General features: G+C 40.6%; 1 protein-coding gene across 6 annotated transcripts in view; it reads right to left on the bottom strand.

Annotated features, from left to right (window-relative positions):
- DYNC1I1 (dynein cytoplasmic 1 intermediate chain 1) overlaps window positions 1-13,778 on the bottom strand; it is a 321,188-nt gene that overhangs the window by 302,678 nt on the left and 4,732 nt on the right. For 2 of the 6 annotated variants that reach the window (XM_004702674.2, XM_004702676.2), the window contains exons 2-3: window positions 4,426-4,540; window positions 1,694-1,835 (exon numbers count right to left, since the gene is read on the bottom strand). In XM_004702674.2, coding sequence (XP_004702731.1) covers window positions 1,694-1,835; window positions 4,426-4,540 — 257 coding nt within the window. The remainder of the gene's footprint in view (window positions 1-1,693; window positions 1,836-4,425; window positions 4,541-13,778) is intronic. The other 4 variants (XM_004702675.4, XM_004702677.2, XM_045288884.1 and 1 more) reach the window with 2 other exon arrangements.

The following is a 13,778-nucleotide window of genomic DNA, read 5'->3' as shown; positions in this document are numbered from 1 at the left end:
CCCCCCCCAACACTCTTTTTGGTAACCAGTTTATTCCCATCCTTCCACTACGGTGAGAGGGAGACACCTGGGGCGTATTATCCTGTGCAGATCTCACAAAGATATCTTGGGCTTCTGCTGTCCTTCACAGTCTTTGGCAAACCAGAATCTCACAGTTTAAATTCTGACACTATCCCTCCTTTGGCTCTGGACTATTTAATTTACAACTCGGGTCACAGATGATGGTGCGCTTCTTTCATGTGGACTTAGCTGACTTCTCACTTAGGAGGCTGCTTGTTTGGAAAGAAGCCTTTAAGAGCCCAGACACTATGCTATCTGATAGCCAGGAACCATCTAATGTCTTCACCACATTTTGCTATAACACCCCTATCTTCTATGTTTCCTTCATGAGGGTGAGTATCAAGCAGGGCTGTTGTAAGAACTAATTGTTCTTAAATTGGAGTTAGAATTTAGTGTGAGCCCCAAGTCCACTCCTGGATCTAAGCTTTTTCATAAGTCTCTGGCTTCCCTTAGAGAGCTCCTTGTCACTGCATGGTAGAGAATCCTATCGATCATCTTCCTGGAGCATAAGTATCCTCTGCTAATAGTGTCATTGATTAGCCCTGGTACTAATTTTTAAAACACTGTTGAGAGAGGGATACTGGACCAGTGTAAGCTAACTACATATCACAATGCCTGAATTTTTTTGTTTGTTTTATGAGAGTTAAGACCAGTCTCAATTTGCCACAAATTGGCAGCCCATAAAACAAACCTGGATCTCTTCTGTTCTTACTAAAAGTTATTGACATTTAAAATTTAGCAGATATTGTCATAATGATTAAAGTTTTACTTCCTATGAAAAAACTGGAAGATAAGGTCCACTGAAAGTCCCACATAGACCTAATCAGTTGCCACAGGCCCAATTACATTCTCCTTTATACCACCTGACTATGGATATGTGTAATCCTGATGAAGACAGGATAATCTAGTAAATTATTATTTTTAAGAACAATTAGTTGCATCGTAAATTATGGAGAGTCCATTAATACCAACCAACTTCTGAGTTACTCTTTTCACATTGTATGTATTGCTTGATCTTCTCTGATCAAATGAGAAACTATCTACATGCATTTAAAAAAATTAAAGCAATTCATAAGTACACAGTATCATAACAAAAGGCAATTGATTCACTAATGCGAAACAGTGAACCCTAAGGATGAGAATGATGATGATAAAGCAATTTATAGACCAAGTTCTCAAATTAGTCCTTTGAAATAGCTAAATGAATGAGATTCCTTAAAGATGAAGTTTAGGCTTACTATGATCTCAAATGCTCTAATCACTAAAATTCTCATGGAAAATGAAACCCAAGGAAAATTAGAAAAAGTCAAATATGTTGACTTTCTCTTTGGCCCCTTGTTGCTTTCTTTGGGGTCTAAGGCAATGAGTATGCATTCGTTTGTTTAAAATGGTGCTAACTGGGCACACAGCACTACCATATGGATATCTAAGCTTATCATTTCCAGTGGCCAAATTCTTTGCTATACCATTAGAAATATCAAGCCACCAGAAATGCAAATGTAAAGGAACTGGCATGCATGCATATGCATGCACATTTAACAGTATACTGAGAATAGAATCAGACGGTTTGTAGGTTTCTGGTTTTGTACCACTGACACCCAGGGAAGGAACACTGCAGAGGAACAAGTCTTACCTGGTTACGGGTCCCAGATCTCCTGAGTCTTGACTTCCAGCTTCACTGGGAGTGCTCACTGATTTCGAAGAGGGAGACATAGGGGTTGGGACTAAATAATGAAAATAACAGGCATCCCATGTTAAGAAAGGCAGCGAGTGCACTGGTAAAGAGCAGTGTCAGGCGAATCAAAACAAACAGACCCAAAGGAAAGTGGTTGTATGACCAGGGGAGATCGAGATGGGATAAGGGAAAAAATAAAATGAAAAGGAAAGAAAAGAAAAGGGAGAGAGTCAAGTGAATTTTTGGTATTTTGGAAACTAAAATTTGAAATGAATTTAGGCAGGATTAACTAAGGGATTCTAAGGCCATGTCCACCCTAGCAAAGCAAAGTGGAGAATCAAAAGAGTTATCTGGGTAATTCAAGTCGGCTCTCTCTCTACGCAGACAATTTCGATTCTTCACTTTATTTTGTTAGTTCAGAGGTGACCTATTCAAAAATAAATCGGGGTGTCTGTAAAACTCAAAAAATGGATGAAGTCTGTGGTGTTGAGTAGTTTTAAGTGCTTGAGGGAAGCCAGAAAACTTGCTTGTGCCTCTGTATTGGGAAGAGAGCTACTGCCCAGAACACACATTGCATTTCCTATGAGCACCGAAGTGACAGAGAGAGAGGTCCCATGTTGAATGCGGTAATTTAAAAATCTCTCTTCAAACAAAGAAAAATGCCAGGCTGTTTTATTTTTACACTTAATTAATAGTTGCATCCCTTTGCACTGTTGTTGATGCTGGGGCTTGTTTGTCTTCTCCCCCGGCAGCTCTCCAAGAGGCTGCCGTGTGCACAGGAGGTAAGTGCCTTTCTGAAGGCAGGAAAGACAGGTTCAAGGATCGAGGTCAGGGCAAGCTGAAAATCTGAGAGCTAGCATAATAAAAGCAAGAGGCTACAGAAAATGCAAACGTATTTCCTTTCTCTATCCTTTATGTACAAGCCAAATGTCCTTCAGAGAGAAGTTGCCCCCACGGAGCCAACATGGCTTCAGTCCAGACGAATTCACCGGGTTCTCAGTATCACCCATGCCAAAGAAACCATATGGGCAGAAACAGACTTCAATGCGTAAGTGTAGACTCCCATTTGGTTTCAATCAAGTGCAATTTCCTTTTATTTATCTAATAGGGTAAAGGGCTTAACTATTTTGCCCAAATCCTATAACACAATGGCAGATCTGTCAAGAAACTAGGAATGTTCTTGGGGCCCCATAATTAATGCACTGATTACTCTCTGTGATAAATCAGAGGGTAAGTCAGAGAGATGGATGAAAAATAAAAGTGGGTCCCCACTCACCAGGGCCCCTTGGCGGGGAAGCAGGGATAGTTCAGAATTTGGTCATGGTTTAAGGATATTTAATTGTTTTGTTCATAAAGTTTAATCACTAGTTTCATGTAGGGAAGGTGAAAATAGGGCATACAACTACTATGTTTAACCAATATATACGTTACAACCGATTTTCAAAGGCTATTTGGAGTATAATTGACTGCAAAGTATCTAATTCATATCACATTTTAGATAAATACAAAAAGTTTGTCAGCTCCTGAAAGAAGGTCTACCAGCTAAGCACCCGACAGGGTTCATATAAAGAAGTTTAACAAGATAACCAACATTTTGTAGGGGTTAGTCTATCATTATTAGACATAAGACATTACAATTGTAGTCATGCCTTTACTGACTACAGATTGAGGCTTTATGGTGTTTTAGTTTTGAACGTATGCCTTAAATTAAATCTAGCAACATTTAATAATTTATAGGCTTCTAGTTTTGGTTTTTTTCCTTATATGAATGTAAGTATTTCTCATTTTGTTGTATGCAGGATTACTCAATCTTCGTTTAAACAATACAAATAAGGAAAATGTGTTTTAATATAAAATCAGTGATGTCAGGAAAAGAGGGTCTGCCATTTTCAGGAGCTCTGCTAGTATATTTATTTCTATGTGCCATAAAACATTGTCCTAGTATGTGGGATGTGACATGGTTTTACAGACACCCTAGATGTTTCGGAAATGTGTGGAAAGCAAAGGGATAAAGGGGGGAAAATGTCACATGAGATATTCATGTTAACTGAAAGAGTAAATACTTTAAGCAAAATTTCCCTTCAATGGAAACACAACAAATAGACCAATATTCAAGCTCTGTGATCGAATGAGGTCATGAACAATTAACCAGGAATGAATGAGTTGGAAGGAGGTGGTGCAGTGAAAATGCCATTCACAATAGAACCAAGATATACAATATACTTTAATATGTTTGCCCTGATTAATTAGCTGCTAATAGCTCATCATTTTTGTTTTTGTTTCTAATCCGACTTCCTTCAAATATCTCACTAAACATTGTATTTTCCTCCTGGAATAACTCCATGCTTACGCCGGTCATGAAATTCATAAGCAGATTCACTGTATTTTGGCAAAGACAGACTGGGATTCAGCAAGGAAAAGTTAAAAAAAATCTAATTGAAAATTGAAAAATCTCTCGCATTCTTACTGCAAGACAACTCATTTAGTAAACAAAGCCTATTGTAATATTGGGGAAAGTTGACCTTGTAACCAGCTATTGAGCAGCAAATTTCAAAACACTATACGACCTTTCCTTCTGTCTCTCCCAGCCCTCTCAATTCCAAAAATATACATGCAAATGAACTGTAAGCTGCAGGCCAACACTGGACATGGTCTACCCCGCACAGGACCCAGGGCGCACTGGTAAGTACCTAGGGGTGGCTCCGGTGATATGCCAATGCTCTGTAGCAGAGCCTCTGTCTCTCGGCGCTTACGATCCAGATCAGAGTCATCCTGAGCGGGCTCTTTCTTCTGCTGCATATCAGCCTAGACAAAGTCAATGCAGGACAGAGAGTTAGTCACACACAGGACTAAATGGTTCCTGCATGATGGGGAAGGCCAGCAAAAGCCCCGAGTAGGTGTCATTACCTGTAGAAAAGATGGAAATAAAGATTAGCGGCTCCGTTGAATAAAGGCTAAACCCACGTGAAAGTTTCTCACTGCTGGTTTTGGAAGAAATCATCAAGGCAAAGTATTTCTGAGTGGAAATTTGGTGTATCGAAAATTCGGACTTCTTTTTCCAGCTTTTCTTTACCTTCTGGGAATGCATAATGCCAATATTTGATGAGCAAATGTTTGTAATATTTGTACCCCATGTTTAAGGTGAGAATTGTGCAAATAAACAATTGGGATCTGGCTGGAAAGTAAAATAATTTATGCATATCTATGACTGTAAAATATAGTATTCGTGTTGATGATAAAAGTCTTGTTATTAGATGCCACGGAGTCAGATCTGACTCCCAGCGACCCCCATGTCCAACAGAATGAAACACCCACCAGTCCTACGTCATCCTCACAATCACTGTGATGCTCAATCCCATCCTTGTAGCTACTCTCGGTCCATCTTGTCCAGGGCTTTCTTTTTCACTGCCCCTCTACTCTGCCATGCACGGATGTCCTTCTCCAGGGACTGGTCTTTCCTGTTAACATCTCCAAAATATGTGAGACAAAGTTTCACCATCCTTCCTTAAAAGGAGCATTCTGGCTGAACTCCTTCCAAGATGGGTTTGCTCGTTTGGCACTCCATGGTACTTTCAATGTTCTTTTCCAGAAACATCATCCAAATGTGTCAGTTCTTCTGCGGTCACCCTTATTTAAAGTTCAATGTTCTCATGCATCTGAGATGACAGAAGAAACCATAGCTTTGGTCAGGTACATCTTAGTCCTCAAAATGGCATCTGTACTCTGCCACATACTAAAGAGGTCTTGTGCAGGAGAGTCTCCTAATGCAATGTGTTCTAGCCTCTTGAATGCTGTTTCCATGGACATTGATTGTGGAAGCAAGATAGCATTTTTTGACAACTTGCATCTTTTCTTTGTTTATCATAATGGTCTAGTGGTGAGGATTTGTTTTCTTTAGGTTAGATTGCAATCCATAATGAAGGCTGTAATCCTTAATATTCATCAGCCAGTAGTTCAAATCCCCCTTACTTTCAACAACTAAGGTTGTGTCAGCTGCAAATTGCAGGTTAAGAAGCTTTCCTCCAATTCAGTTGCCATTTTTCCCCATATAATGTAGCTTCTCTGATTATATTCTCAACATACAGATAGGATAATTATGGTGAGGGGATACAACCCTGACATCGCAAATGTTTCCTGATTTTGAGCCCTCTGGTAATTCCTTGTTCTGTTCCTTACAACCATCTCATGATCCCTGTACAGATTCTACATGAGCAGAATGAATTATCTGGAATTCCTATTCTCCTCAATGCTAGCCTTAGTTGGCATGATTCACACAGTCGACTGCCTTTGTGTAATCTATAAAACACAAGTAAATATTTTTCTGTTATTCCCTGCTTTGATATATGAAGAAGAATTTGACATTAGGATTGTTAGAAGGCATATGAACAATCTGCAAGGGACACCACCTTGCTGGCTGAAAGGGAGAAGGAACTGAAGCACTTGCTGACAAAGATCAAGGATTGCCGTCTCCAGAATGGACTGTGATTCAATGTAAAGAAGACCAAAGTACTCACAATTGGGCCAATAGGTTATATCATGATAAATGGTGAAAGTTGTCAAGGATTTTTCTTACTTAGATCTACAATCAATGCTCATCGAAGAAGCAGTCAAGAGATCAAAAGACAAGTTGCATTGGGTTAATCTACTGCACAAGACTTCTTAAGACCATTGAAAACCAAGGATGTTACTCTGAGGACTAAGGTCCAATTGACCAAAGCCATGGTCTTTTCCATTGCTTCATATGCATTTGAAAGTTGGACATTGAATAACGAAGAACAGAGAAGAATTGATGCATTTGAATTGTGGTACTAGAGAAGGATATTGAAAGTACAATGGACTGTTAAAAGGACAAACCAAACAACCTTCTTCAAAGAATTGGAAAATTTTACCACCAATTTCATAGGGAGAGGGAAGAAGCCCAGAATTAGCAAAGGACTCCTCAAGAAGAAGGACAAAGTTGGAGGGCTTGCTTTACCTGCCTTTAAAACCTACTATACAGCCACGGTGGTCAAAATAGCATGGTACTGGAATAATGATAGATACTCAGACCAAGGGAAAAGAACAGAAAACCTCGAAATAAAACCATCAGCATAGAAACAACTGATTTTTGACAAGGGCCCCAAAAGCATCAAGTGGGAGGTAGATAACCTCTTTAACAAATGGTCCTGGAAACAATGGATATCCACCTGTAAGTGGAATATACTAAGGATAAAAAAAACCTGTGTGCATTGAAAGACTTCACCAACACTGGGAGGATTTTTAGCAATGATACAACAAACAAAGGACTTATTACTAAAATCTACAATACCCCCAAGCCTGCAAAAAGAAGAAACAGCTAAGCCCCTGAGGAAGTGGGCAAAAGATCTGAACAGAAGTTTCACTAGGGAGAAGACCCGACTGGCCAATAAACATATGAGAAAATTCTCCCGATCATTAGCCATCAGAGAATGCAAATTAAAGCAACCATGAGTTACCACCTAACACCCTTAAGGTTAACCCAATTCAAAATATCAGAGAGCAAAAAATGTTGGAGGGGATGTGCTGAGATAGGAACTCTCCTCCACTGTTGGCAGTCATGTTAATATGTACAGCCTCTGTGGAAAGTGATCTGGCAATATTTAAAGTGAATGGAAATTGAGTTACCTTACGACCGAGCAATCCCTCTACTGGGCAGATACTAGAAGAGATATGGAATAGACCACGACCTGTCATCTATGCTCCCATGTTTACTGTGGCGCAATTCACAACTGCAAAGAATTGCAAACAACAAAAATTTCCATCAATACAACAGTAGGTTAGAAAACTCCAGCACATACACACAATGGAGTACTATGCATCACTAAAAAGCAGTGATGACGTCATGAAGTGTATTGTCTCATGGGAAGAGTTGGAGGAAATCATGCTAAGTGAAAGTAGCCAATCACAAAAGCACAAGCACAACATGAGCCCACTGAGGTGAGTATTATCAGCACAGCAGGTATAGAAGAAAAGCTCCCCCCCCCCCATACTACACCGGTACAGGCAATCAGGCGGTGGACAGATCAACCCAAGGATATACATGTCATTCATACACAAAGACGGGGAAGGGGGTGGGGGAGGCAAAAAATAAGAGGGAGACGATGGCACTGGGAAAGCAAGACACAAATCCACCAGGGGGGAGGGTATTGTTTATGTCTCCAAGAAATGGGAGTGTGAGTGCAGAGCCCACCAAGGTACATCAAACCTGGAGGGCAATGAAACCACACAGAGAAACTCATGAACAGAGGGGTCTACAGGGCCGGCCCCAACCAGAGCCAAACTGACCCCCTCCTTGGAAGTATGTGCTACAGAGGACAACACTAAACCTACAGGTTGGGGAGAGGGGCCAGCCTGGCACACCCACACGGAAGCAAACCAAGAAGGAAAAAGAAAGAGTGAGGCTCTAGACCCCATTCTGGCACACCAAGCCCTGAGGATGATGTCCCTGCATGTAACTGCGAAGGCACAGAGAGGACTACAGGGCTGATAACAGCTCGAGACTTGATGTCTCCTTGCTTGATCACATCATGACAGAGAACAATACTGGGGACACATAGCAGGGAGTGTCTGAGCTGAATCCTCCACAGTGGGGTGAACCAAGAAGGGAACATAACAGACTAACAATGAGAGCAAATCCAAGCCACAAAGCCCCTGAGGAACCCTAAAAATAGACTCCAGACTAGAAGGGGGAGTTCCCAGATGCCCCCAGAACCAGTGGGGAGATAGTCATAAAGGTCAAAGGACAGATCTGGAATTATGTATGCTTTTTCATTTTTGCTTTTGCTAATTTTTTTCCCTCTTTTCATTCAATCTTTTATTTTCTTTTTGTTTTGTCTCTGTTACTATTGTTTTGCCTACCTATATAAGGTAGGCATGGGAAGCAAGCCTAAGGAAAAAGCAACAGGACCGAAGGATCCGGGGGGATTTGGGAGGAGGAGGAGATGGTGGAAGGGAGTAGTGAGCAAACAACACCATAGACAGGGGAACAACTAGGGAACTCAAAGCAGTGAGGAGGATGCAGAGATCCTGGTGGTGTGGAAGCAACAGCAATCTAGCTGAAAGGAATTATTAAGGGGCAGAAGAAGGGAAAGCATGATGCTGGGGCACGAGGAAGGTAAAAGGAAAGAGGAACGCGCTAGGAAGCAAAGCTATGGATGGAGGTATAAACATAGGTGTGCACATAAGTAAATATATTAATTCATGAAAATAGAGGTATTGGCCTATGTACATATATTTATATGGCAATACATTGAGGCAGTGGATGGACTTTGGGCCTCTGCTCAAGCCCTCCCTCAATACAAGAGCACTGTTTTCACAACCTGGCATTCTGTCAAGCTCACCCTCCCGACAGGATCGCTGAAGACAGAATGGGTGCACAAGCAAACGTGGTGAAGAAATCTGATGGTACCTGGCTATCAAAAGATATAGCATCTGGGGTCTTAAGGGCTTGAAGTTAAACAAGCAGCCATCTAGCTGAGAAGGCACAAGCACACATGGAAGAAACAAACCAGCTTGTGCGATCATGAGGTGTCGACGAGATCAGGTAACAGACATCAGAAGCTCCCAAACAAACAAATTGTTGAGAATGAGGGGGGTTGGAGCAGAGACCCAAAACCTATTTGTAGACAATAAAACTTCCCCTCACAGAAGGGTCATAAGGGAGGGATGAGTCAAACACAATATATTCCTCTGGCTCTTTGAGACTTCCTCACCCCCCTACCCACCCCGCCAAACCCAATCATGACCCAGTCCTGCCTTTCAGTTCTGGCTAGACCAGAATATGTACACTGGTACAGATAAGCGCTCACAGCACATGGAATCCAGGTCAGGTACACCGCTCGGGAACAGATATAGGAGTAGTGATCCCAGGAGGGTAGGGAGAAGGTAGGGGAGTTGGGGAGGCAGGGGGAACTGATTGCAATGATCGATGTATAGCTCACCCCCCTGCCCCAAGGAGGATGAACAACAGAAACGTGGGTGAAGGGAGACAGCGGTTGTTGTAATATATGAAAATAATAATAATAATTTATCATTTATCAAGGTGTCACAAGGGTGGGAAGGGGGGAGGGGGGAGGTATAAAAGAGGAGCTGGTACCTAGGGCTCAAATAGAAGGTAAATGTTTAGAAAATGATGATGACAACATATGTACAAATATGCTTGATAGAACTGATGTATGGATTGTTATAAGAGCTGCAATAAAATTATCTTTAAAAAAATGACAAACAAATATGTCTTGAAACAAGAACATCCAGAGTGTTCCTTAGAGGCAAGGATGGTAAGACATCATTCTGCATATTTGGACCTACTTTGTCAGGAGAGAGAAAGACATTCGGCTTGGGAAAGTGAAGGGGCAGGGACAAAGAGGAAGGTCCTCAATGAGATGGTTTGATGCAGCGGCTACAAGAATGGGCTCAGCATAGAAACAATTGTGAAGATGATGATGCAGGACTGGGGAGTGTTTCATTCCATTGTGCACAGAGATGCTGTTGGTCGGAACTGACTTGATGGCACCTCACAACAACAACACTGCTTTAAGCCAACATCTGTTATCCACAACGACATCCCTGTTCCAGGTCCTCTTCTGATTCCAGTTGGAATTTCTGGAAGCGCTCTGTCAATGAACTGCTGCAGTCGCTGCTGAGTGATCTTCAGCAAACTTTTGTTTGCATGTGTTGTCAGTGATATTGTTCTATACTTTTCACAGTCTGTTGTCATCTTTCTATGGAATGGGTATAAATATTAATCTCTACTTGTCAGTTGGCCAAGTAGCTATCTTCCAAAATATTTGGCATAGATGAATGAGTGCTCCCCGTGCTTCATCAGCTTGTTGAAATATTTCAATTGGTGTTTAATCAATTCCTGGAGCCTTGTTTTCAGCTAATGCCTTCAGGGCAGCTTGAACTTCTTCATTCGTTCTTTCTTCACTCTTGATGTGACACGAGCTTTGAAATGGCTGAATGTCAATTTCTGGTACAGTGACTCTCCGTATTCCTTCCATCTTCTTTTTATGCTTCCCGCATCGTTCATTATTTTGCCCATAGAATCTTTCAGTATTACAACTCAAGACTTGACTTTTTTCTTCAGTTATTTCAATTTAAGATATGCTGAGTGTGTTATTCCTTTTGGGTTCTAACTCTGGGTCTTTGCATATTTTATTACAATATTTTACCTTGTCTTTTTGAGCTGCCATTTGAAAATTTCTGTTCAACTCTTGTACCATAGTTTAAAATAATTATATAGTTTAAAATAAAGTCAAAATACTTAACAAAATAAGTGGACAAAATTAATATAAATATACTAATAACTATAATAGAGTGTACTCTAATTTACAAAGACTTCAATGATAAATTCTGAGGTAGTTAGTTTATTGTGCCAACCTGGCCAATAAACACATGTGGGGTTAATTGAAGGGCAGGGGGATAAATGGCTCTGTTAGCCTCACCTTTCTAGTTCTCAGGTCTCTTGCTTTCTGATGGTCACACCAGGGTGCAGCTTGCCTTAGCCAGTTCCCTGCTTTAGCTAGCAAGGCTCACTTCCTGCAAGATCCCCAAGGAGAAGCCGCATGGACTTACCCCGATGCAGCCCTGGGTGCTGGAGCAGCCATGTGGAGACCCTTGACAGTGCTGAGATGTTTACACATTCACTGATTCGGCTTTCCTCCTGCAGTCAGCATCACTGTGTGTGTTTTGTGAGATGGAGGAGGACTTTGTGGATTGGTGTCAGACATATGAGTTAATGGGTTAATGTTGGACTTGTGGGCCTGGGTTGGGATGTTTTCTTGATGTGCACTTACCCTTTGTGCACATCCTTTGTGCACACTTTCTTACAAAGTTTTCTTTGCAAGAAAACTCTCTTATGCATATGAGTTTCTGTGGATTTGTTTCTCTAATGTACCCAGACGAACACACATTCTAACTCAAAAGCTAAAAATACCATGTAAATATAATATATAATGCTATTTTAGAAGAAATTGCTTTCATAAACAGTCTAAAAGGTATGATATCTGTAGGCTTCTTCAAGTCAGATTCTATGTCTACTTTGTGTTCTTTTTTTTCTTTTCTTTTCTTTTTTTTAGGACAGTATGTTTTACAGGCAGGGCTGCTGAGGATACCTCAAACATTCCACCTTTCTCTTTCTTTACAGTGATTGCTTAAGACCAGGGATCACCCACATCGGAGACACTGTAGCACAAGCGACGCATGGATACCTTACAACAGAGGCTGTGAGTTTATCGAAGTAAAGCTTTCTTGAAGCTTGTCAAAAATCAGTTATTCAGTTTTCAGCCATACCTTCCTCCCTAAGGGCCTGGTAAACATCCCAACAAGCACATGGCCTCCTCAGGCATGCCGCATACAGTTCAAGGTTGGTCAGCAGAGTTTGCATCGTAGCATCAAGAGCAGAAGATTCCAGTTAACTTTGGACTTAACCCCCAGGCAGTATCCTACACATTAATTATGTGCTAACGGCATCTCTGCATATGGCACTGGGCTCCACACTTATTCTCCTTGAGCTTGAAATGCATTCTCATCTTTGAAGTCTGTCTGTCATTGGAGAGAAAGCACCACTGTGGAGGACAGTGAGGGCTCCTGAGAGAGCGGCCAGACTCTCGGCGACATCCACTAACCTTCCATTCCGCATCGGCTTCTGAGTTTCGTCCGTGAAGATATCAAAGTGTGTATTCTGTCCTAATGTTAGCATTAAACCACTAATGTGAGTTGTCAACATTTATATATATATATATAACGGAGGCAAAGAGCAAACTCAGAAGTGAAAAGGGAGTTTGCAGAATGAGTTTGCATCAATTTTATCATACACAATTATAAAACGAAGAAAACTGAATATACAGAAAAGGTAGAAAGAAAGAAAATGTATTGCAACAGCAACTACTGAAAGCCAAACAAAAATGTGAAGATAAGCAATATTTGCTTTAAATGTCCAATACACAACATGAGGCATCCCAGTGAATTGTTAAGCCATAGCTGGATGGTCTGTTTCACTGAGAATAGACTTATGTTTTCTTCAGTGTCTGGCACCCAGTAAGTGCTAAATAAAAACCAGGTTAAGTGAATGAGTGAATGAATGAGCACGTATTTCTAAAATGTAGTCACTGTATTATAGTTATTGGATTTTAGAATCATACATTTTCCAGGCCAGTGTCCATCAACTATATTCCATACAGGAATACAGTTTTATAACATCACTGTTAGAAGGAAAGTCATTCAGACTTCCATTGACCCAGCACTCACAATAAAACCATTTCTACACTCTAGTGACAAAACATAATCTTCAACTCTCATTTATTCTTTCAACAAAAACTCACTGAGTGACAAAAAGTAAGCACTGATTACCATTGACAATGAAGGCCCAAAGTCCCAGGGGAGCTTTATACATGACAGAGTACATAGAAAATATTTTCCTTTTTAATACATTTAGAACATGCTATTCATACCTTTCAGTCATGTGTATTCTATGCAGAAAGGCTCAGGATCTGTTTTAATGAAGTGAATTCTACCTTTAACAATAAAGCGTTCATGAAAAACATACCAGACAGCAAGTCAGATGTCAACAGACATACTCATATATTGTACAAAAATAGTATCCCTAAAATCTACCTGTAAAATTTTACTGCCACAATAAAAGGTTTTGCCACAACTAGCTCTCTGCCTTTCTCCTTTGCCAAGTCATAGGTAAAACAATATACAAATAGAGGCATAGGTATCATATAGCAATAGAGATATAAATTTATGTCTAAATATAGAACGTCTTCTATCTTTAGAAAGCTATAACCACTCAAATTTGGCCATGAGAAATGTCACATTAGGTAACTGGGGCTCATTGGGGGGAAAAGCAGTTCTTATTTATTTCCAATTAGTCACTTAAAGGAAGTAAAGAAAGACAATATCACACGCCTTAGTCATGAAGTTCTAATTTTTCCTTATGCAAATATTATAGAAGCTTAGGATGTTTGGATGACTCAGGTGGCGTGATTTCACGATGCTCATAATTAAAAGTACCCCGGTGCCT

This window comes from Echinops telfairi, unplaced genomic scaffold, assembly GCF_000313985.2.
Source record: "Echinops telfairi isolate 266 unplaced genomic scaffold, ASM31398v2 ScPeMD7_23;HRSCAF=83, whole genome shotgun sequence".
NCBI lineage: Eukaryota > Metazoa > Chordata > Mammalia > Afrosoricida > Tenrecidae > Echinops > Echinops telfairi.
The sequence above is the reverse complement of the archived record's forward strand: the minus strand, read 5'-3'. Positions and strand labels throughout refer to the sequence as shown.